Here is a 21,552-nt window from a genome sequence, read left to right as displayed (position 1 = left end):
ACACATGCAGCCCAGCAGCCTACAATTACCTTTGACGCTAAAAGTCCTTGAATTTAATCCAGTGTTGTGAGATGGAGAGGTGGTGTTTTTCCCCCGCTCCATCCCCTCTCTTCAGGGCCTAAATTATCACTCCAAATGGGATCTCGTGTCGTTGCCTCGCCTTTTTCCACTCAATTTAATCGAGTAATGAAGTGACTTCCCGACTCCGCAGGTCACACTGCGCTCCGGCCGCCGCACTCTGAAGGTGGCCCGGTTAAGTGCTGTCGGAGTGGGTGATTTCCTCTAATGAAATATCAATATTTACATCTTCATTTCCAGCCCACTGCCTTGGTGGGGTTTGACCAAACATGACACAATATTGACCAAATCAGAGAGACCTGTCTATGTACTTGAAGGGCCTTTTCCACTCTACTGCTGAGTGCACTGGCAGATTTCTTTCTGAAAGTCTTTGTGGCAGAAATACAGAGATAATAACAATGCAGAGTATTTCTTTGTTCACTTTGACTTAAACATCTTGCTCCAATTGGGATCATACGTCTCAAAGGGATTTTCACTTTCATAATGTAAAATACGGTCAGTATGATCAGTTCAGTCTGACCAAAGCAACAAAAATAAATATAGTTGAGAAAGAAATAACACTACAAACTACAGTCCAGTGACCGCTAAATTCATCAACACACTATCATTCATAGCTCAAAGGGAGCCAAAACCATCATCTCTTCCTTTATCTCCCCCAAAAGCCCTCGGCTGCGGGCAGGAGGGGGCAGCCCAAACCCACAGACGGCTGCTTCAAACCCCTCACAGAGATTAATCAGAGCACTGTTTCATCTGCCAGGACTGCCCAAAATGAAATGCTGAAGATTTCTGTTGAGCTGGAGTTCATATTCTATTAATTTATTATTGTTTCCCTCTCCCCGAGGGCCATTAGCGCGGGTAATAAAAAGAGATGTAATTACGAGGCACGGTGGCCCCCTCCAGCTGCAGCCCCCTCGTAACTCACCCTCAATCAGACAACAGAGCCGACAGAGGGAGGGGGAGAGAAAGGCGGAAAAAAATGGAAAGAGAGAGGGAGAGAAATGGAGGATAAAAGAGAGAAAAAGATATGGGCCAGAGAGGAGAGAGATAAGGAAGAAAGAAAGAGAGCAGGAGCAGTGAGCGAAAAGGGGACCAGAGCATGAGGGGAAAAGGAAAGAGGAGATAGGAAGAGGAAAGAGACTAATTCTGACTGGACAGGAGCTGATCTATCATGGCTGGATATCAGAAGGACAAGCAGGCCCTGAAGACTTCTGCCCAGCGGCAATCTCACCTCAGCCAAGTCAAGTGCTCTCCGGGCTCCAGTTGGAGTAAAACTGCCCCTAACAGGACCCCAGGGGCTCAGCACGCCTTTTTTTCTAACCTCAAACTGAGATGAATGATCATGCTGCCATAAGCTTATTCTATATCAAAGCTTTTATTTTACATGGCAGTTTTAAAAAAAATGGACAAGAGTAAAATGTATGCACCTCTGATTTGTATAGATGTCTCTGATCTGGCAGAGTGACACACTACGGTGTAAGATGTATAACCAATAAAGGAATGAAGGGCAGTTTTGAACAGCTTCATAATGGTGTGTGTGTGTGTGTGTGTGTGTGTATGTGCGCGCGTGCCCACGAGGAGCTGCCGACTGTGATTCTTCTTGAATTTACATGACAGTGTCAGGAGGACCCGATCAATAGCAGCTTGGTAATAAATTGCTGTACTTGACATAAATACCTGAAGTCGAGCAACATGTACAACACAAACAGCTCAGTTTGCTGTAAGCTGATTTGATGACACACAGGTTGTTTTTATATTGGACAAAATCATGTCAATACAAACCAAATGGCCTTGGTGAAAATGAGGTTGATGACTGAAAATTAATCTTGTTTTTTGGGGGGGGGGGGTTCAGCTCCAGCGCTCACTTTCAGGAGGGTCGGCTATCTGCCTTTTTCAACCAGCCCATTATTCCATGGTAAGTAGCTGGGGAATGGGTGATTTGACCAGTAGGCTGTGAACGTTATGAGGCTGAAGAACGTTAAATACAGTAATCCCCTTGTTTTAATCTGCACCCTATGACCTCCTGACCCTAACAGAGAAGTCTTTAGCCCTCCCCTGGGTCCCACTGCCAAATACTGACATTACATATATCTGTATAGCCCCAAAGAGCAGGACGAATCAGGCTTTAATCATTGCCATAATTACACATGATTTATCTCTGCCGCCATCAAGCAACATTGCTTAATGAGGGATGGCGCTCTGCTGAAGATCACTTAAAGGCACATCAGCATATAAAACATGATGCAAAATTCTACATATACCAGATACCAGATTCAGATGCAGGATTTGATTCAGATTCAACGTGCTGACAACACAAAGGCTGCACACATAATTGTGATGCTGGATGTACCTGCTCATGTGCCACAGTAACTTAACAAAGCCCTCCCCCACCCTACTTGGCAGATGTCCCTTTGCTGGCCCTGCATACTCCTGACTGCTTGTCTGCCTCCGATACGCCCCCATCTCAATCTCCCTGCAGCTTTTCTGCCTTCCTCCAGCTCTCCTGCCTGCATTCAGGCCTTAGCATCCACCTGATTGCTCAATCTATCTTTATCTCCTGTGTTGAAGCCTACGTCAGAGGGTAAATTGAATATACTAAGAGCTGTCTGTTGGTGTCTATATTTAATAAAGTGCACTGATGAGGTGCTGATTTATTGCCGGGCAGTATTCACACTCTATTACAAGGAGATTACGCAGCTTGAGTGGGATCAGGCTGGCAACACAGTAAGTAGATTTCACAATTTAATGGCAAAGAGAAAACAGGAGCCCGGAGGGGGCTGGAGGAGGGTGGGTTGATGGGTGGGCGCATGGGTGATTATGGTGGAGGGTTGAGCTGACACAAACACGACAACATACAAGAGGCGCGATCTCTTTTTAACATCGCTGCCTCCATGCTAACAACCAACACGCCAGGCGGTTGTCTGTCAAATGCAGAGCTGATGAGCTGGAATCCAATAAAGCACAGATGATGACTACTCCCAAAACACCAGTAATGAATAGAACAATGCAAACAAGGCAATTTCATCAGATTAATCTGGCCTGAATCTAATTCCGAAAAATGCAATCACACACGATTTATTATTTATTTTTTATTTAATATTTAGAAAATCTAAAGGAATTTAAGACATAATCTCAGGTTCCAAGTGTTGTTTGAATATTTTACATTTTAGGTTGACATGCCAGAGCAAAAATATGTTTTATTGCGTTGGAGCAAAGCAGCAGCAGCAGCAGAGAGTCAATGTTTGCTTGGCCCTTCAGACCTCTGAGAATTCCCAGCTGAATACACTCAGGCCTGGGAAGCTGAGATGGGAGCTGACAAACAAGCACTTCTTGTATAAGCAGCATGCATGGCAGTTTTTACATACGAACAACATGACATTCCCACTGCGGGTGGGAAAGGATGAAGGGTGGCACAAGGCCATGGGGGTCACTCTCATATCCCTCCACACCTGAAGAAGCAGCAATGTCAAGCTGGTAAACAGGTTCTAGTGTACTGAAGCTGTCAGTAAACTTAGTTCCCCCCTGAACCTCTTGGACAGAGTGAAATGCAGCTTTATGGGATGGAAGAGGGCTAGAGGGGTAGACAGCGGACTGCTATGTGTGTCAAAGGTTGTTAGCACCTTAGGAGCAACAAGCCATCTGTCAACATCCCCCTAACACAGCTCCTAATGACCCTAACCCCCTCAGGCAACAGCCATGTTAGACTCTGCTTCATGGGGCTATTTGGAGCAGTGACACAAGTGTCCAAAAGCTCCACAGTTATTATCAATTAATCAAGGGCAGCAGATTAACAAACCTGTGAAAAGGCTTTTGAAATGTAACACTAACTTTCAATATCTACCTCAGTGAATAAGATAGCAAATTCACCTGATCTGATTGATTAATTATGTTGTTATTTAATCTAAAATTGCAGAAAGGCACTTCACGCATGCAAACTGACCATTCAACGTATGATAAATAGAGCCGGGATGACAAGGTCGACACTGGACCCCGTGAGGCAAAGATACGATCTACGCTAATGATAGAGCCTTGATATCCTCCGGTCGCCCTCCAATTAAAACTCAATAGGGCCACTCTACTCCACATTATGCCACTTTTGAATCGCGTTTTGAAATGTTAGCTGAGAATAAGGGAAATTAAAAATCAATTGGGAGGAGGTAAGTGCCGATTTTCATGACATCTAAATTGTTACATTTGGACTTTAGTTATTGGCCCATCTGTCAATGGCCTAATCAATGTGGTCTACTTCATAATGAACTGTTAATCTTTTTAATTCCATTGCCTAAGGCTGCAAAAATCTATCAGAATGCAATCAGCAGTTTTCCCCCCCTGTTCCTTTCTCGTCCCGGAGCGGATGGAGGGAGAAATATTGTAGGAACCTAGCATGGTAGGCTGCCCTGGGGTACCATTGTTGCATGGAGCGTTAGTGCACGAAGTCTCACTCAACCAGTGAACCGTCTCTGATCAGGTTCAGCCATGTACAACTCAATTATGCAGCCATTTCATGGCCAGAGGACACCCACTGTCCTAATACAGACACTACCAAAGGGACAGACACAGACCAAGCAGGCAGGTGAAGTGGAAATTGAAGTCAAATTGTCTTTTTAATCTTAAAAGAATATGTGTGATTTTATTATGTAAGTTAAAACATGACCAAACATAAAACAAAAGCACAATTGTGACACACACAGAGGCAGGCCAGAATAATCTACTTAAGGTCTACTGTCTCGCAGGTGCAGCACATTATTTAACGCGTCCGTTGAGTTGAGGTACTCACTCACAGTCGGAACAGACTCTCAGGCTTACTGCCTCAGGTTTTGGGTTAAATGATCATTATCGACGCATTTAGAATGACAAGTCCTCTGCCGCAATCTGTGGGGCAAATCCCATTAACATTATGAATCTATCCACTGTACAATACGTGTTAGTATAATCAGATTACCGGGGCTTCAACACTATGACACACAAAATCCAAGTTGGAGTGTACACATCTTAAAATGATGATGCACTCCAGGATACAAGTTAAAACCTTTAATATTAAATGGTGTGCTAAAAGTTATGATTTATGAGGAAAATCAGTTCAAATGTGGATTCCTTTATCAACCACACCTGCGTTAGGTTGCTCAGTGGTCTCAGACGATCTGTGAAATGTTCAGTATTTTTTCCCACAGTAAAAGGTAATGATAGAAACTCTTTCTGTGTCTGTACATAGCTGCGTCTTTGTGATGATTTCACAGCCTATGCTCAGCAGCCAAAGTGGGAATGTTGTCATTTTTGTACGTGTGTGTGGCGCCAGTGCAATTTTTGGGTCACAACAATGAGAGTGTGTTATCAGGTCAGCTGTGATCCCGTCCTGACTAAGCTCCCGGTTAAACTCTCAGTATGCTGACCATGCAGGGCCTGTGTGGAGTGATCCAAACAGTTTAGATGTGCAAGGGGCCGGGGCTGAGAGCATATCCATCTCTAATCTCATTACTATCAGATCTGTACCTGATTAATACCCCTCCTTCTGAGAAGAACTCTAATACCTTTTCAGTACAAAATGCACCTGCCCGAGGTCAGGTGTAGTCCAGTTCACTTTGCTGAAAATAAATTAATCTTTTTAATCTATGAATTAGGATTGAAATTTATCTCCTGAATTTACTGATATGGCACAAAGCATGCATGCACTTGTACGTGTGTGTGTGTGTGTGTGTGTGTGTGTGTGTGTCAGTGCTTGCACATTTCCTGAATGCTGACAGCTCCGTCCCTGTCCGAGTTATGCTGATGAGAAGAAGAGGTTATGGAGGTGCCGCTGAGGGACACAGTCATTTAGTTTGTTTCCCCCTCCACGCCCACAGCACTGCAATGTTATAGAGTTATGGGGGGGGTCAACCTCAAGATCAAGGAGAATCTGCCTCGGTTGCAAAAAAAGAGGGTCTAAACAATGTGTTCTCTGTCAAAATCAGAGGAAAACTCTTGAAAGAAGCAAAATCTCTGCTGACGTGAGGTGCTGTATCCTTAATTCAACAGCCTCTTATAACACCTCGTCTATCAGAATGCCTATGGGGCAAGGAAGAAACATGATTATGCCCATCAATAATTCAATGTATGTGTGCTTGCACTTGTGTGCATTCGTGTGTGCATATGTGTGTGTGTCTGTGTGCGATATGATGCCTTGTTTGATTGGGCAGGGACCCAGCTTTGTTCTAAATCTCCCTGGTGATTACAACATACATTGGCACTGGGTCTGTGTCCTCCTCTCCATTCAATGCAGAGGTTTTAGATGCACTCTATTGATTTGTTTCTAGGAGAGCTTCTGTCCATTTTGCACCCCCTCCGTCCTCTGCTCACCCTGAGGCGGTATGAGCTGCTGTCATTAATTATCTACATTTGTGCGCAAGCATGTTTATTTGTACAAAGTGTGTGTGAGACAGGGGATAGTGAGAGACAGGAAAATACAACTGAATTCAAAACAAGAGCGCAGACAGGTTGAAAAAAAGATGGAAGGAAGCAAAAATAATTTGTTTTATACCTGGGATGTGCTTGGCCCAGCCAATGATGACCACCAGCTCACGGTCAGCCAGGTCACACAGCGTGGTGAGAGCCTTGATGTCACTCTCCGGCATGGTGGGGTCAGGCATGGCATAGATCTTCTCTGGCTCGGCCACCAACAGGTGAGACACTATCTTTGTTACTGAGAGCAGAGGAAGAAGGAGGGGGGGTCAAAGCAAACCAGAGGTCCAAGTTCATATCACTGCAAAGCTCAGCGAGGAAGGAGAAACTGTAACACATGATAGAATAGCTGTCTCGCTTTTACAGTTTCACTTTCTCATTATGCAAGCTAATGGATGGAGCTTGAATTTGTATGAGTGAAATTAAGGTGCTGAAAGCTCTCATCCCTACAGAATGCATGCAAGTGGAACAAAATATATGTTTGAAAATGTGAGCGCTCTGGAGCACTCTGCAGTTGTCTGCTCCTGCAGTTATCATGTTTCAGCTCTGACCGGAACAATACTTGGCCTATATTTCTGAACAATGACCTCACAACTGTCTAAACATGGAAGAGACAGTTTTACCAGTTTTACCTTGATGTTGGCCTGGCAGAGGAGGAGCAGCGATGGAGGGAGACAATGAGTTAGTGATGGAGCAGTACTCACGAGGCTTTTTGGTGGGAGGGGGGAGCGTCAAGCCCAGGTATGGGTTGTTTTCTGAGTCCAACCTCCGCTTGTACTTCTGTCTGCCCCCTCGCACGCGGTCCAGACGAACCCCTGGGTTAGAAACAACAGAGAAAACATGAAATGAAGAGAGTGTATTTTTTCCAGACTAGATTTTAAGGGATAACCAAATACACGAATAATAACTAGGTAAAAAAAAGCTAATAACAGGGGCAAAGATACATAAAATAAATCCTATAAAGATCTATTAGACGATCGACAACAGAAACATGGGCTGATCATCAGAAATTACACCCAGATATATTGTGTATTAGATCATGTATAAAAGCAGCAGTGTGAGTGCTGTTTTTTAATCTTAAATGTAAGCATTGTATAAGGACGGCAGACTGGCATAAGTGTGTGTGTCTGCGTGTGTGAACATGCACTCCTATGAGTCTGTGTGTGTGTGTGTGTGTGTGTGAGCGCGGATGTGTCAGAGGCACGGCTGCCTTCCCATATGTGGTCTATGCCTGGCTGGTCTACTGTGACACAGCTGAGCCCAGAGCAGGTCTAAACATATGAATATTTAACGCAGGGTCAATGATCTCACAGACTGGCCCTCTAATTATTTAGCTTTTGGGGTGAGGCAGACTGCATACTAATTAGCTACCAGCTACATGCCTCTTTGCTTGTGTGTGAGCTCAGGTGTGTGCACTTCGGTATCCACAAAAACAAACTCAACCAGCCTACAAGCAAAGACATAGTCCCACACACTGTGTACAAAACATCCGCTGTCATACTGCAGATAGATAACTAGGTATTGCTTTCCCATAAAAGACCCTTATTTCACCCCTCTTTCACCAGAGTAGCACTGAGGCCTTATCACCCCCAGCCACAACTAGGGGCCCAGGTTGCACACTGATACTGTAAATGTCAAACCAGCCTCATCATAACATAAGTTATTTATTATCTCATTATTTGATAAGAATGTTTCCATTTGGATGTCTTTTCTATTCTATTAATTTTCAACATAGTTAAAATATTTCATCTACACTGTTCTATTTATATGATACCTCCGGGCAAGTATTTGGTTGTTTAATGCAGTTGTATGCAAACATTTATATCCTGTGTCCTCCCCATTTGGTCCAGCGTGTCACTGCAACCGTACAGCCTAAATATCCCTGATATCTTAATCCTGTCAACAGGGAGAATCCCTTCAATTTACCTTGTATGCATAATGTAAACCCCCACCCCCCTCCCACCTCAAACAAATTTAATACTAAAGGGCGGATGAGAAAAGGCCCAATGAAATGCCTTTGGTGGAGGAGGAGTTAATTTGTCAGCCGCCTGCGTCCTCTGAGTGAACAACACCTGCAGCCAGAGCACTTCCTTGATGATTTCATCACTTTATAACAGGGAGGACAGTGTCAAACCTGGGCATAGTGTGGCCACTGCAAATGAGCCTAATACAATTTGCCCATCAGCAAGTGCTCTTGGAGGGGATGAGTTTGGATGTGTCCCATGCATGGTGATTGGAGGTCGCTCGGTGAATGGGGCGGAAGCAAAATCAGATGATGTAAGGAAGAAGCTGTGGCCTTCATCTGACAAAGAGGGATTCAACAGTGGACATATGTAAAATATTTTTATAGCTTACATAGCCAAAGCCCCTCTTCCTCACACTCCAGTAAACTGTATCATCATGTAACTGTAGAATAGAGATTTCTTCTACTTATATGAATTATTTGATTCCCTAGAAACACAAATCTGATTAGGATTGTCTTTCAATTTCCTGACACTGACAACCCACTAACCTAATTACCCCCTATTCCCAGCAGAGCCTCATCCTTCCCGGCAAGCACCAGGGAATCATCTGATGGCAACTACCTGTATTTTACACACACACACACACACACACACAAACACACACAGACACACACACACAGGGCATGATGATTTCATTTTTCTGCATAACATAAAAGGAAAGATTTTTTTCTGTGAAAGTGTCTCAAGAATAGTTGTCAAACACCTTCCAATTGCTGCTCACGTTTAAGTTCTTAAAAACTTTCTTCCAGTTCAGCTGAGATGGTACTGTTGCTACTGTATGGATGGAAAATTCCTCTCATTGTCAAATGTGATGTCACCCCTTTCTACGGTTTCTTCCGGCTCTCCCGATGAGCTCGGCTGCTGCCAGGTGCTGCGTCTGTGCTCTCCATGATCCTCTCTGCCGTTTGAGTCATGTCGCTGTGTCAGCCAGTGTAAAGCCAGCGATGAAGGTAGGTGGGTGCCTCTTTTAATTAGAACAGTCCTGGCCATAATTAACAGATGCTGACAGGAATTAAAGCTTGGCACTAACCTGTTTCATTTTACTGTCCAACAGGGCCAGTTACAGGCAGAGAGGAAGACAGAGTGATTAAGAGCAGCTAGACGGATTCATTCACTCATGCTGTCGGGCACGATGGCCAGGACTTTATAGGGGCCTTTGTGAGGTTCATATCTCCCTTTGGTGGCACCCGAAGCTTTAAGCGGTCTGACTCTGATCAGTCTGTTGTGTTCTATCCAAAGCAAACAGTAGGTGTGTTATAAATGTGTGAAGAGTCGAGTACCACCTCATCCAAAGTCATCTCACTGTTTTATGGCCCACTATACAGTGCAGCGAGGGTAGCAGTGGGTGAACTCGGGTATCATCTCTTCAAAGCAGGGTGCAGGGGGAGAGGGCTTTTGGCCAAGGCGGCTGGCATTTGTGCACGGATTAACACAGGCCTCGGGGTGGGGGCTGGGGCCAGCTGACCTAGGGCTCTTCTTTCTCTCCAAAAACAATAATAATCCCCTTCAGAGCACACTCCTACAAAAGGGCCTGTCTTCACTCACTTTGTGTGGCCGGCCATGGTAGGGCCCCTTATTTTGAGTCTCTCACCTGTTCTGGGTGTCTCTCCCTGGGGAAAGTGTCAGGATGTCTGGGATGGTTGGCAATGCCAAGGGGGGCTTAGGCAGACCCTATTTTAGCTGGGAAAATCAGAAGGCCACATGGCAAGGCATGGTGAACCTTGCCTTTCAAGGAAACCGCCCCACTAAACTGCCGTCAGCACTATTTCAAAGGGCCCCTCTTGCCAGCTTTGCATACTTGTAAGCACGTTGCAGCATTTTTAATCACGAGTGGTGATGAGCGAGGGTAGCGGAAAAATTGTCATGCATTGGCCCCCCATCCCAGCTGCTGACCCCAGGAGCTGTCATAATGACACCATCGTCACAAAGTCCATTTACAGGTTAGCTAGAATATCCCATGTGAGCTGACATCCCGACTTGTACTGCTAATTGAAAAGACCAAACAGTACTTAAACTACAGTATTGTAAAAACATTTCAAGCGAGCTATGCCTTTTAACTTTAGAACTGCCATCACTGCATCCTGGAAGCGGACTGCATTTGTCGTACAGCTAGCAAAACATGTGGACATTCACGTCCATTTTCAATTCTCTTCACTGGCTCCCAGTAAATCAAAGAACTGATTTTTAAATTACTTCTTATTGTTTTTAAATCTATGAATCTCTTAGCTCCTGCCTACATTTTTCACATGCTCACTGAATACACAGGGGACAAATCCCTTAGATCATTAAGTAAAGGTCTTCTCACTGTACCCAGAACAAATTCTAAATCAGCTTAAGGTGCTTTCACTCATTATGGAATTCTCTACGAATGAACTAAGAGCTATTACATCAGTATCTTATTTTACAATCATATCTTTTACTCACAGCGATAAGAATAATATGATCTTCCCTTTTTATTGTAATACCTTTTTATCTTTTACCACCTAATAGATTTCACCTAATAGATTCTTATCTTATATGATTTGTTATGTATGAAAAAAACTAAGTAATATTTCAAGGAGCTGTTTATGTGAGTAAAGTGTGGTTTGTGTTTATGATCTGAATGTAATTATGACGGTGTTCTTGTAGGATGTGGTTGCTTTCTCTGCATGTCAGTCTGCTAACAATGAGGCGTATTGTATATCAGCACTGACACACTTTGTTCCTTTGTTCAGCAAATGCTTATGACTGTCACACTGTTATGTTACAATAAGACCGGATACTTTCTGCCTTTAGAAAAAAAAAAAAAAAAAAAAAAAAAAAGCTCTGTTACACGGTGAGGACAGTGGAATAAAAAGCTACTGTCAACATTGCTGAAGATAGATAAATATATACGTATATATTTATATACAACTTGACAGAAATTATTTTCTGCACTGGTGTGTAGGTGGAGGGAGAATCTGTGTGTTAGTGAGCGAGGGAGAAAGGAAGCCTGTGCAGAGAGCAACTGCCACTGAATGATGTCAATGTAATCTCTCAATAGTATCTTGTCTTCTCTCCTGCTCTAAGCTCTGATCCGTTTCCATTGATCAGAGGAAAAACCTGTTGCCCCTGACATTTGATTCGTCTATTGATCACTTCCTCCTTTATACAGTCAAGGGAAAGTACAACGACTCAACACAGGGTTTAGGCAGGTCTCGTGTAATCAGACTGCTGATCTTTAAAGACCATCTTCCTTCAGCCTCTTACCACACTTTGAGACATGGATGTTCTGATTGTAGCTTTTGTTCTTGCTCAGTAGGTACTGATATCCCATGAATTTTACTAATGAGAGTATAAATATCTAACCTTAATTTCCTCAGAAGATGTCTAATGTTGTTATTCTTTCAGAGACAGCGATGGATTTAATCGTCTGTTTCATTGGGGGGCAGCACTGTACTTTGTAGGAGCTGTAAAGTTATAATTAGGAGATTTTCCATTGAGACACAATGTGACCTTTCTGCGGTAATGAAAGTAAGTGGCAACCTCAGTCACATGAGCGGTGGCCATCTCCACACGCTGGGTCCGAGCGTGGCGTTGAGCCGACGGCTTCATAGAGCTTACAGTGGACACAGACCATGCGTGTCCCCTCTTTCCATTTCATCTTGGTGACACTTCAAAGAGCTGGACCACAAGGCAGACGTCTCCCATTAATCATGACGAATGTATTCAATGATCTTTATTGTGACAAAAATCAGTTATTTGAGAGAGCTCTATGACAACAGCTGCACAGGACTTCAGCGAGACTGTCACAATAGTTGCACTGTGGTGACGATGTAAAAGAGGAGGGTCATTCTTATTCTGAGAATGTGCTGAATACACGGAAGTGTGCATTAGAACCTCAAGCTTAGCCACAGTATGCATATTTGAGATTTACACTCTTTTTACTCTGGCCTGACACTGGTCATTCATTTATAGCCACGGCTACATATTTTCGCAGTCTCTTATTCTCCAAGATGATATATTGGCATAAATTTTTCATCAGATAGTAATGTGATTACTCTGTCTTTCTGGCACAAGGGCTTTATCTGGCTGCATGCAGTCCAGGGGATTCTGTTACTGTGTGGAGATCCATACAGGCTAGGACTCTGGCTTCAGGTAGCGACTGGATATATATGCATCCATAAATCCCACTCTCCAGAGTATAATGGGAAGAATAATGGTGTTGTATTTATATATATACTGCATAGAGTTTGATGGGGGAACTTAGCAGCATAACTTTTTACAGAATTTCATTTATCAGAGTTTCTGTCTGGCAGAGAATTTATTCCACTGTACAACCATAAGGGACAATCATACTTTGCACAACACAAGCGCTACCTGACCCATACTCATCAGCACTTGAGGAAAACACGTTCCCTTACAGAGTCCCTGAGCTACTCCCAGAGGAGGCTTGAATAAATATAACACCGCCACTTCACCCCCAAGCCACATATCTTTCATTATTCATTTTGTCTGGCCCTTTTTAGAGCAACCAACAAGTAAGAGAGAGAGAGAGAGGCAGGTGAGAAGACATCCAGTAATGCAGTGGGGTAAGGCAGAAGGGATAGGTGTCTCCCCCGGAAGAGCAGCCAAGCCTCTGGGTCTCAGGGGGCTCAGTCAGTGGCAATAGGGAGGGATGCGGGGGGTGGGGGGAGAAAAACTCGACCAGACAAATCCATCGGAAGCATGTTTAATTGTCACTGAATTCCCTGCTGGCGTGACTTTAAAAAACCATCCACAGGAAGAGAGCTGAGATGTTCGGAAAACATTTAGTGGATCAATATGCCGGGGAGAGCTGAGACTGTGCCGAGTGTGTGCTCAGGGACCCAGCCTGAGCCTTTCCAGCGGAATACTGTTACATTTCTATTACTCAGACTGCAGAATCAACCTATTCAGCATATTTCTGTCCCCAGCTCAACTGCACATTATTTACTGCTGTGTAGCAAGGGGGAGGATATGGGGGTTGGGAACTGTTGTCTAGCCCAACCAGTCCTATTGCATGCATCCCTCACTCTGACCTGGTAGAAGAGAAACACTGTGGGACTCACTGCTGAGGCATTCTGCGACTTAACTGAACAACAGTGAGAACTAGCATGTGATATTAGCTATAATATTGCGCTGGCAGCTCCCTTGTCAGATCAGTAGTGCTTTCTTTATTTGCATGAATCTCATCTAAAAGTTGTGATCGTAAATAATTACAGCATGTGTATCTGTGTGTGTAAGAATAATAAAAATGTTCTTACTCTTCTTACCTTCTTTGAGCATCCCCACTTTGAGGCATTTCATGAAGCGACAAGCCTGACACGATTTGCGTCTCCGTTTTGTGATCTCACACTCATTTGTGGCGGGACAGCTGTATTCTATGTTACCTGAGGAGAAGAGAAATAATAAAACCAAGTTGTCAACAAAAAAACATAGGGGATTAAAGCCAAATAGATTACAATTTAAAGCAAAATGTTTCTAGAATATGAGGTAGACCATTTCCCCAGGCACTAAAAAGAACCTGAGAACCTTAAACTGCAACTGATGTAGTGTGTAGTCTGTGTGCTATCAGATGGTCTATAATAAATCATGTTTTTCCAAGCGGGCATGGGCACTTGTTAATCACACGGATTCGTATAGAATCCATTTCTGTGGTGTGCAGGGGTTCTCCAGCGTACAAAATGTTCCAGCACTGAGGGCCACGGCAGGAGGAGAAGTTGGGGTAAGAGGCAAAGGGTGGGGATGGGGAGGGGGTGGAAGTAAAGCTGCAATAGTCCTTGAGGACCCATCGGTAGACGCCACCCTGGTCCAACACTAAATTGGCCTCATTAATTCTGCACGTGTCCCCTCCGGGCCCCGGGTGCAGGCCATGTCCCCCTGTGCTCAGAGGGGCCTGCCACTGCCTCAATAGCAGGCTAGAGAGCCAGACATGCTGCCCCTCACCACTTTACATAATACTCCTGCAGACCCAAACCTGTTGTTACCACTGTTGCCATTGTTGACTATTTACATAGTGTACAGGCAAAGAGGCCTTATGCATTATTCAACTGCAGCGTCTGATTCCAGGATGGAGCAATGAAAAAGAGTTTCATTGCTCCACAATAAAAGAGTCAGTTCAGCTCTACTCTAGCATTAGCAAAAGAAAGGGCAGGATATGTGAGGCAATTCCTCCGCTTCTGTCCGATTCCCTGCATTTTACTGTATTCTGGGGTTTTCAATAAAGGGTTACAATATAATGGTCAGTCCAGCCCAGGAATTTGAATCATCCTCGTCTTGAGCAGGCTTTCAGCTTTAAAGCTTTTGACATTGGTATTTTTCTAAACTTTTCTTTTTAACCTCGGGTTTATGTCTTTGTCTGAAAGGTGAAATAAACCGTCGAATAGTAAAACTTAATCAATAGGATTACCTCAGTATTTTCCCTCATCCATTAAAATACATGAAAAATAAAGAATATGTCAGCAAATATGCTTTATGTTGGAACTACTAAATACACACATGGTGCATAGGAAGCACTTTAGCAGATTTTCACTGACAGACAGAAATCCACACAGACACATTAGGATTTCATCCCAACGTCGTGCGGCTGCTCCACAGCTCTGACCCTCACTCCACATTTCTGTACAGAGGAACAGAAAGCTGTGTAATATTCCACTGGCGTTCCTCTACTAGCCCTCCAACATCCTTTGACAACTTATGCAATTATGTTAACATTATTGGACAGATCAAGTGGAGGGTCCCAAGATGTTATAAATAATTAGAAATTCCTCCTTATATCTGGGTTAGAAATCATTATGCTAATTCCCCTCATCTCTTTGGGATTGGGGTAAATAAAGGTGTGAGGGAAGCGGCTGATGAGCTCTGATTGTCTTTCCTCTGTCTGTTTTCTCTGTTGTTATAGCAGAACCAGACCATAATAATCCTATCCATTTCCCATATGCTGACGGGAGGCAATCAGTGTGAACCTGGAATCATTTTATGAAAGTCTTTTTGGTTTGGGCTCCCGTTATATGCAAACCAATCAGCAATTTGCTGGCACATAAAGCAGTCAGTACATTTAAAAAATATACATTTTGATTATAAATCTGATCACTTTATTCACTGAATCATTCCCAACCAGAGTTGACCCTGTGTGTCCCTGAAGACGCTTTGTTTATGAGGGTCTTTTTCCCTCCTCCCCTCCCTTCCCTCTCTCAGGCGTGCACGTGCACAAACCGCACCTTGTAGGCTAACGGAGAGAGTTAGCCCTTTGATAGCACACACTCCAGAAACAAAAACAAATGGGCGCTCGCACACTGCTGTGTCCACCTGTCCTGCCAAGCCCTCCGTGCGTCTGATGTTCTGTCAGAGGGGGCTTGTCAAAGCTCAGTGCAGAGAGAAGGGTGGATTAACTAATTTTTCATCTCTGCATCTGGTTTATATTTAGGAGTCGGAGGGTTTCGGTATCAGTATAAATACAGTAAGACACGCTTCAAAACATGCCTGGCACCTCTTGACTGATACAAAAAATATCTAAGAAATATTAATATTAAAGGAACAGTCCATGATCCAAATGTAAACAGGATGAAAACACAATAATGGAACATGCCATGATTCCCGAATCGATTTTAGGTTTTTTGATACACATAAAAACCGGAGAACAGCTAAATTTGAGTAATTGTAATATTTGATGCTGTTGGCGAGTGGTGACAAGACTTTAATTTCAGTTTTGTCCAGTCATTATTATGTCAAACACTTATTAACATTTATACTAAATGCCAAATATAGCTGGAATTTATGTGGTTTAATTACATCGGTTTTTAAATGTAATTGTAATTGTTAAATGAAACTGTAAAGTTACAGCTTCATTTAACAACTTTAAATTTCTATAGTTCTATAGAAATTTAAAGTTGTACTTTAAATCAGGCATTACTAGTATGAATGTACCCATTATTTTTTATATCTACTGTGTCTACTCTTGTCTTTATGTGTGAATGACTTTGTTTCAGCAGTCTTTAGTTGTTTCTTCTTGCATTCCCCTGAGGGATGAATAAACTTTTTCTACTGTAATATAAGTGAACTGACTGGTGCAAAATAAACTGGATTTAACTGACTTTGTGACTGTGAACAAGATAAGCGGAATAAAGAAAAAAGATTAATGGATTTAATTGACTTAAATGGGTTACGGTAGACTCAAACATTGACTTAAAAGGGGCACACCTATTAAATGTGTTACAGTAACCTTGTCATTCAGAAATGGTGCCTGGAAATCGTGGTTTGTAGAGTAATAGTATGACCAGTTTCACTTTCAGAAATGAAGCATACTCGCAGGAACCCCTTTAACCCGAGGGCCGTGCTCAGGTTTATCTGTCTTTAGAGAGGTTATGGTATGGTTACCAATAACATTACAGAGTGAAGGGAGAAGAAAAAGATTTCCCTCCTTCTTCTCTTGATAAGTATCTGTCTCAATCTATTTTATGGCTTTTCAGGACCCATGCCAGGGCACAGAGGGGAAAGTCAGGTCTTGTAAGTAAATTACAGTAAAATGGCAGGTATTTCTCATCAAAATCTAAACTGACTTTTACAGGCTTACTGTCAAGGTCTATTACTTCACATAAAAGAGGGCCACTGAGTTCAGTTGGTTTTCAAGCAATTTTACACTTGGGTTCAAAATGGGAAGAAAACACGGTTCAATAAGAGATTTATGTTTTTGATTGGTGGGACACGTAAGGTGCAGGAATCAGGGTGGGGTGGGGGCAGTGGTGGTGGAAGGTGATTAGAGAGCAATAAGAACAGGGGCATTTCTGGGATGGATGGAGATCCAGGTTGACATTAATTTGGGCCTGGCCTTGACTAATGTAACTATCTCCACGTAGGAGTTCAAGGGGCTTTTCACTGGATGAATTCATGACAGAAGATGGATTTCCTATCCGTTTTTGTTGAAAAGGTAAGGCCATCAACTGAAGAAACAGGGCCCAGACCGGGAACTGAACCAACGACAGTAAGTTACTGAAAAACGTCTACATTTGTACTCAAATTTGTAGTCAAAATACCTTAAAAAGAACTGCATTTGATGATTGCATATTAAAATACTTAAAACTAGAACTACAGATTTCCTCTTAAGAATTGGCTGCTGTATCACAAGAAAATAACAGAGTTACACAAGGTGAGCACAAGGTGATAAAGAAACTGTCATGTACATGGTTAACATTAACTTAGCATGTTGTTTGCCCTAAGTGCTATAGAACAATGTGATAAAGGGCTGGAAAAGACAGCTCCTTTGTTTTCCTCTCATTAGAGAGGGCCGTCTCACACTCCACCCTTGACTGCCTCGTTATTCCTTTAATTAATCAGTTCTCATCAACGGCACCCTCTCATTCTTTCAAGGGCTCTACATCCCGCTATTTACTGCCTCCATTTTCCTCCAGCAATCCTGCATGTGTTTCTTTTATCATTTCAGAAGGATTTCACCTCCCCCAAAAAGTCCCCGCGTCCTCCTGCCTTCTCTGCCTGGGACCCCTGTCTGATTATTATGCCATTAAGCCTCTCCTCCTCTCCTATGAAAGAGCAGCAGGGTCCCTCTCCAATCTAAAGAAGTCCTGGGTTTTTTTCCCCTCCTTTCCCTGAAATTACCCGGCGACGCGTGCCTGAGTTTCTAATTGGCATGCCCGTCCCTGGAGACGGCCCCCTCCCTTCTTCCTAATGAAAAGCCTCGGCCTTAATTACACTTTCCAAACGCTGATTGTTATTGACAAAACTCCTGTGGCTCGGACAAACGACGGCAGATTAGCTCCATTACAGGCAGCCCTCCAAGAAGAGAAAGAGAGGGATTTCAAATCGACAATGCAAAGTGAGGGGGGAAAAAAGAGGCGCTTTCAATTTTTTTCCATGTACCTTTCTCTTAATTGTTTGGGCCGCTGCTCCACTTAAGACGACTATTTCTTTCCCGATGCCTCTTTTCTGTTCCATTGTGTTGTCGTCAGTGTACTTAGCGAGGGGACAAAAGCCCAGTTATGTTACTTGAGAGAAAATGTTCATCTTTTGTCAATAGACAGGATTGCTGATGGCAGCATGAGTAAACATGAGGATTTGGCCTAATGCTTTTGTTTGCCTGCAAAAGGTACATAGACTGTCTAAAGCTGATAGGGCTGTAAGGTCCAAAATCAACACCTATCATACAGACAGACAGCCTGCTATATAATGGCTGCAATCATTAGTTGATGAAAATGTACTGAAAGCAATGGATAGAAGACGTCAGCCTCATTTAGTTTAAATATCAAATTCCTATTTTTCTTCCACTCTCTCTCATCTCATTTCACTCTAACCACTTGGCTCATTTTACCAATTTTTGCACTACTAAGCCGGCAGGGCTTAGACCTGGGCAGCTGTGCAGATTTTTTTTTTTTTTTTTGTCCGAGCTCAACAATATCTCCGTCTTCCTGATTAATCTGGAGCAGAGCACGCAGTTTCACAGTGGGGGGCCTTTCATTGCCTCTCTAATGAGAAGCTGTGATACATCATGCCTTGCAGATAGCCAATCACACCCTAGTAGCCACCCCCCCCAGCCCTGTCCACACACACAAACACAAAACAGGACAGGAATAATAAAGCACATTCTCTGAGCCCCCCCAAGGCATCTGAGCAAACAGCCGCTCTACACCACCAAATCTGATCTCTGATTGATGATGTCATCTTCACCATACACCACCAACCTGACAGATGATGTAATCATGCCTACATACACTACTGTCCCATGTCAAATATTCCTTTGGCTTTGTTTAATAAAAGCCTGCACAATCGACAGCTTTAAAATGCACATTTATTTGATAATCAGTAAATAAGTTTTTAAATGTTAGGCTTTAAACATTGTAATGATATAATTTTTTTATGGAGGCTGCTGGTCTCAGGAGGTTGAGAAAACAGCATTCACACTTCAGTGATTTCTTTACATAGTAAATCGCTTGGATCGAGTATGTTTCAGTGTTGTTGTGAGGCCAAAGGTGTCTTGTATGGAGGATGTTTTTATGTCTGGTGATGCGGCGTCATGGGATGAAATAGCTTGTATTGAGTGTTTGTCGAGGGGAGGGGGGAGTGAAAAGAGAAAAATACCTTGTATTGTCCTTTTAAAAAAGGCTTTGCAGGCCTCACAAGAGGCCACCCCATAGTGATACCCCGAGGCTATATCTCCACAGACCAGGCACAGCCTCTTGGGGAGGGAGTTCAACATGTATTCGCACTTTATGGACGAGTCCTCCATGATGGTGCTGGAGCAGTCATCATAGCGCTTGCGGCAGGTGCCGGCCCCGAGCCCGCTGGGGGTGAACATAGGAGGAGAGTCCAGGCCGTTGGAGTGGCTGTTCATGGCGCTGACATAGCCACCACTGGCGTCTGAGTTGCCGCTAGGGCTGTGGTGGCTGACCGTGTCGATGACCGAGGAGGGACTGGATGGCTCCGTCTTGATGTAGGACCCACAACTGGAAGGTAGGTGCCGGTCATCAGCAGCCATTCTATTCAGCAGCCTGGAGAAGGTGTGGGGAGGAAGAGATGGTGGTGGGGGGGGGTATAGATGAGAAAGGGAGGAGTAGAAGAAAGAAGATTAGCAGTCTTCCAAGAGTAAAAATCATATGAACAAGTGGCATGATATAAATGAAACAGCAAAATACTCAGTTGATGTTATGTGCAAAATACAATGATTCTGGAGGCAATTTATGACAAATGCTGGTTTCATTCAATATTATGTTTTGAGAATTAATGAATCTAGAGTGAATGAACTGCTGAAAGATGAGCTTGAAATACACCTAATATTCCACTGCACAGATCAAGTCCACTTGTAGAGAAGATAAACACTGAATTGAAAAAGATCTGCATTGCTATATAAATGTGCAATTTCTGCATACAAGCCAGGAGGCAGAAAAGAGGTGAACGGATGGAGGATGAGACATACGATGGGTTTTATGTGGAAATTTAACTGTACTGCATATCTACGTCTGTCCTGTGTGTTTTTAAAGTCTTTGCATTTTTCTGTTCGGTATACCACAATGTGTCCTAACCTTTGCTCTAAACCGGTGAACCAAAGGGAGGATCTTAAGTGCTTCATTAGACACAAAACAGGGCAGCTGCTAAAGCACTTCAGTGTACAAATACACACAACTACAACACACACATCCACACACATGCTCATACAAAATGAACACAGTACAGAATGAAAGAAAGGAAAGCAGAAAAGGGAGACAAAGAGGGATAGAAAGGAGAACAAGAGCACTCGAATAACTTAACACACAAGCGCACACACACAAACGGTGTGTGTCGGGAGCATCTCTGTAGTTTAGAGAGCAGAGTGGACCTTGGCTTGTCTCCTTGAGTCAGCAGTGAACCAAAAGGAAACATGATGGCAAGATATTGACTTTTTCACTGTCTGCCTAATAACTGTATTTTGGAGTACATGCAATATGATGCTGTAACGTGTGCAGGCTAAAGTGGCCACAAAATGCACTCTGAAGCCTTTCTTGCCAATATGAAGCAGAGAAAAAAAAATACTTAGCCCGAACATGTTCAACTCATTTTTTGTTCTGCGAACTCGGGTAAACTCAAGAGGTGAACTGGTAAAAGAGATGGATATTTCATTGTGTTGGGGATGCAGTGTAGACATAGTGACCTGTTAGGGTCAAGGCGAGGTCACACACTTACATACACACACTCCCCTTTGCATTAGGTACCATGGCTGGGGTGAAAGGTCACCTGCACTTGCCTGCATTAACAAAATTGAGCCTTGCATGGCTTATGCAAATTTAGTTGCAGGGGCTCCCAGTGAGTGGCAGCTAGACAGCCCAAGTTGTGCCTTAGCACATCAGTTCCATTAGCATATTGCCAACTAATGGTAATGTTTACATATTTGACATGTCAGTTTACCATCAACATGGGAAGAGGGGGATGTTCCCTATCGGCCTGATTGGACGATAGCTGTCTGTTTCAAAATCCTTCAGAAAAAAACAGGAAATAAGAGGCCTCCACTGCGTCCCCTCTTGGTCGACCGGACTGCCTCTTGCTCTCTGAGGCTGAT

The 21,552-nt window shown here is 43.4% G+C and overlaps 1 protein-coding gene across 10 annotated transcripts in view; it reads right to left on the bottom strand.

Annotated features, from left to right (window-relative positions):
* The window catches only part of esrrb (estrogen-related receptor beta), a 46,856-nt gene that overhangs the window by 5,737 nt on the left and 19,567 nt on the right, over positions 1 to 21,552 (bottom strand). For 7 of the 10 annotated variants that reach the window (XM_046413019.1, XM_046413021.1, XM_046413016.1 and 4 more), the window contains 4 exons: positions 19,602 to 20,011; positions 13,778 to 13,903; positions 7,143 to 7,325; positions 6,590 to 6,751 (listed from right to left, as the gene is read on the bottom strand). In XM_046413019.1, coding sequence (XP_046268975.1) covers positions 6,590 to 6,751; positions 7,143 to 7,325; positions 13,778 to 13,903; positions 19,602 to 19,998 — 868 coding nt within the window. In that variant the 5' untranslated portion in view covers positions 19,999 to 20,011. The remainder of the gene's footprint in view (positions 1 to 6,589; positions 6,752 to 7,142; positions 7,326 to 13,777; positions 13,904 to 19,601; positions 20,012 to 21,552) is intronic. The other 3 variants (XM_046413012.1, XM_046413014.1, XM_046413015.1) reach the window with 3 other exon arrangements.

Source organism: Scatophagus argus, chromosome 15, assembly GCF_020382885.2.
Source record: "Scatophagus argus isolate fScaArg1 chromosome 15, fScaArg1.pri, whole genome shotgun sequence".
NCBI classification, from domain to species: Eukaryota; Metazoa; Chordata; class Actinopteri; family Scatophagidae; genus Scatophagus; species Scatophagus argus.
Note: the sequence above shows the minus strand (reverse complement) of the source record. Positions and strands in the feature narration are given on the sequence as shown.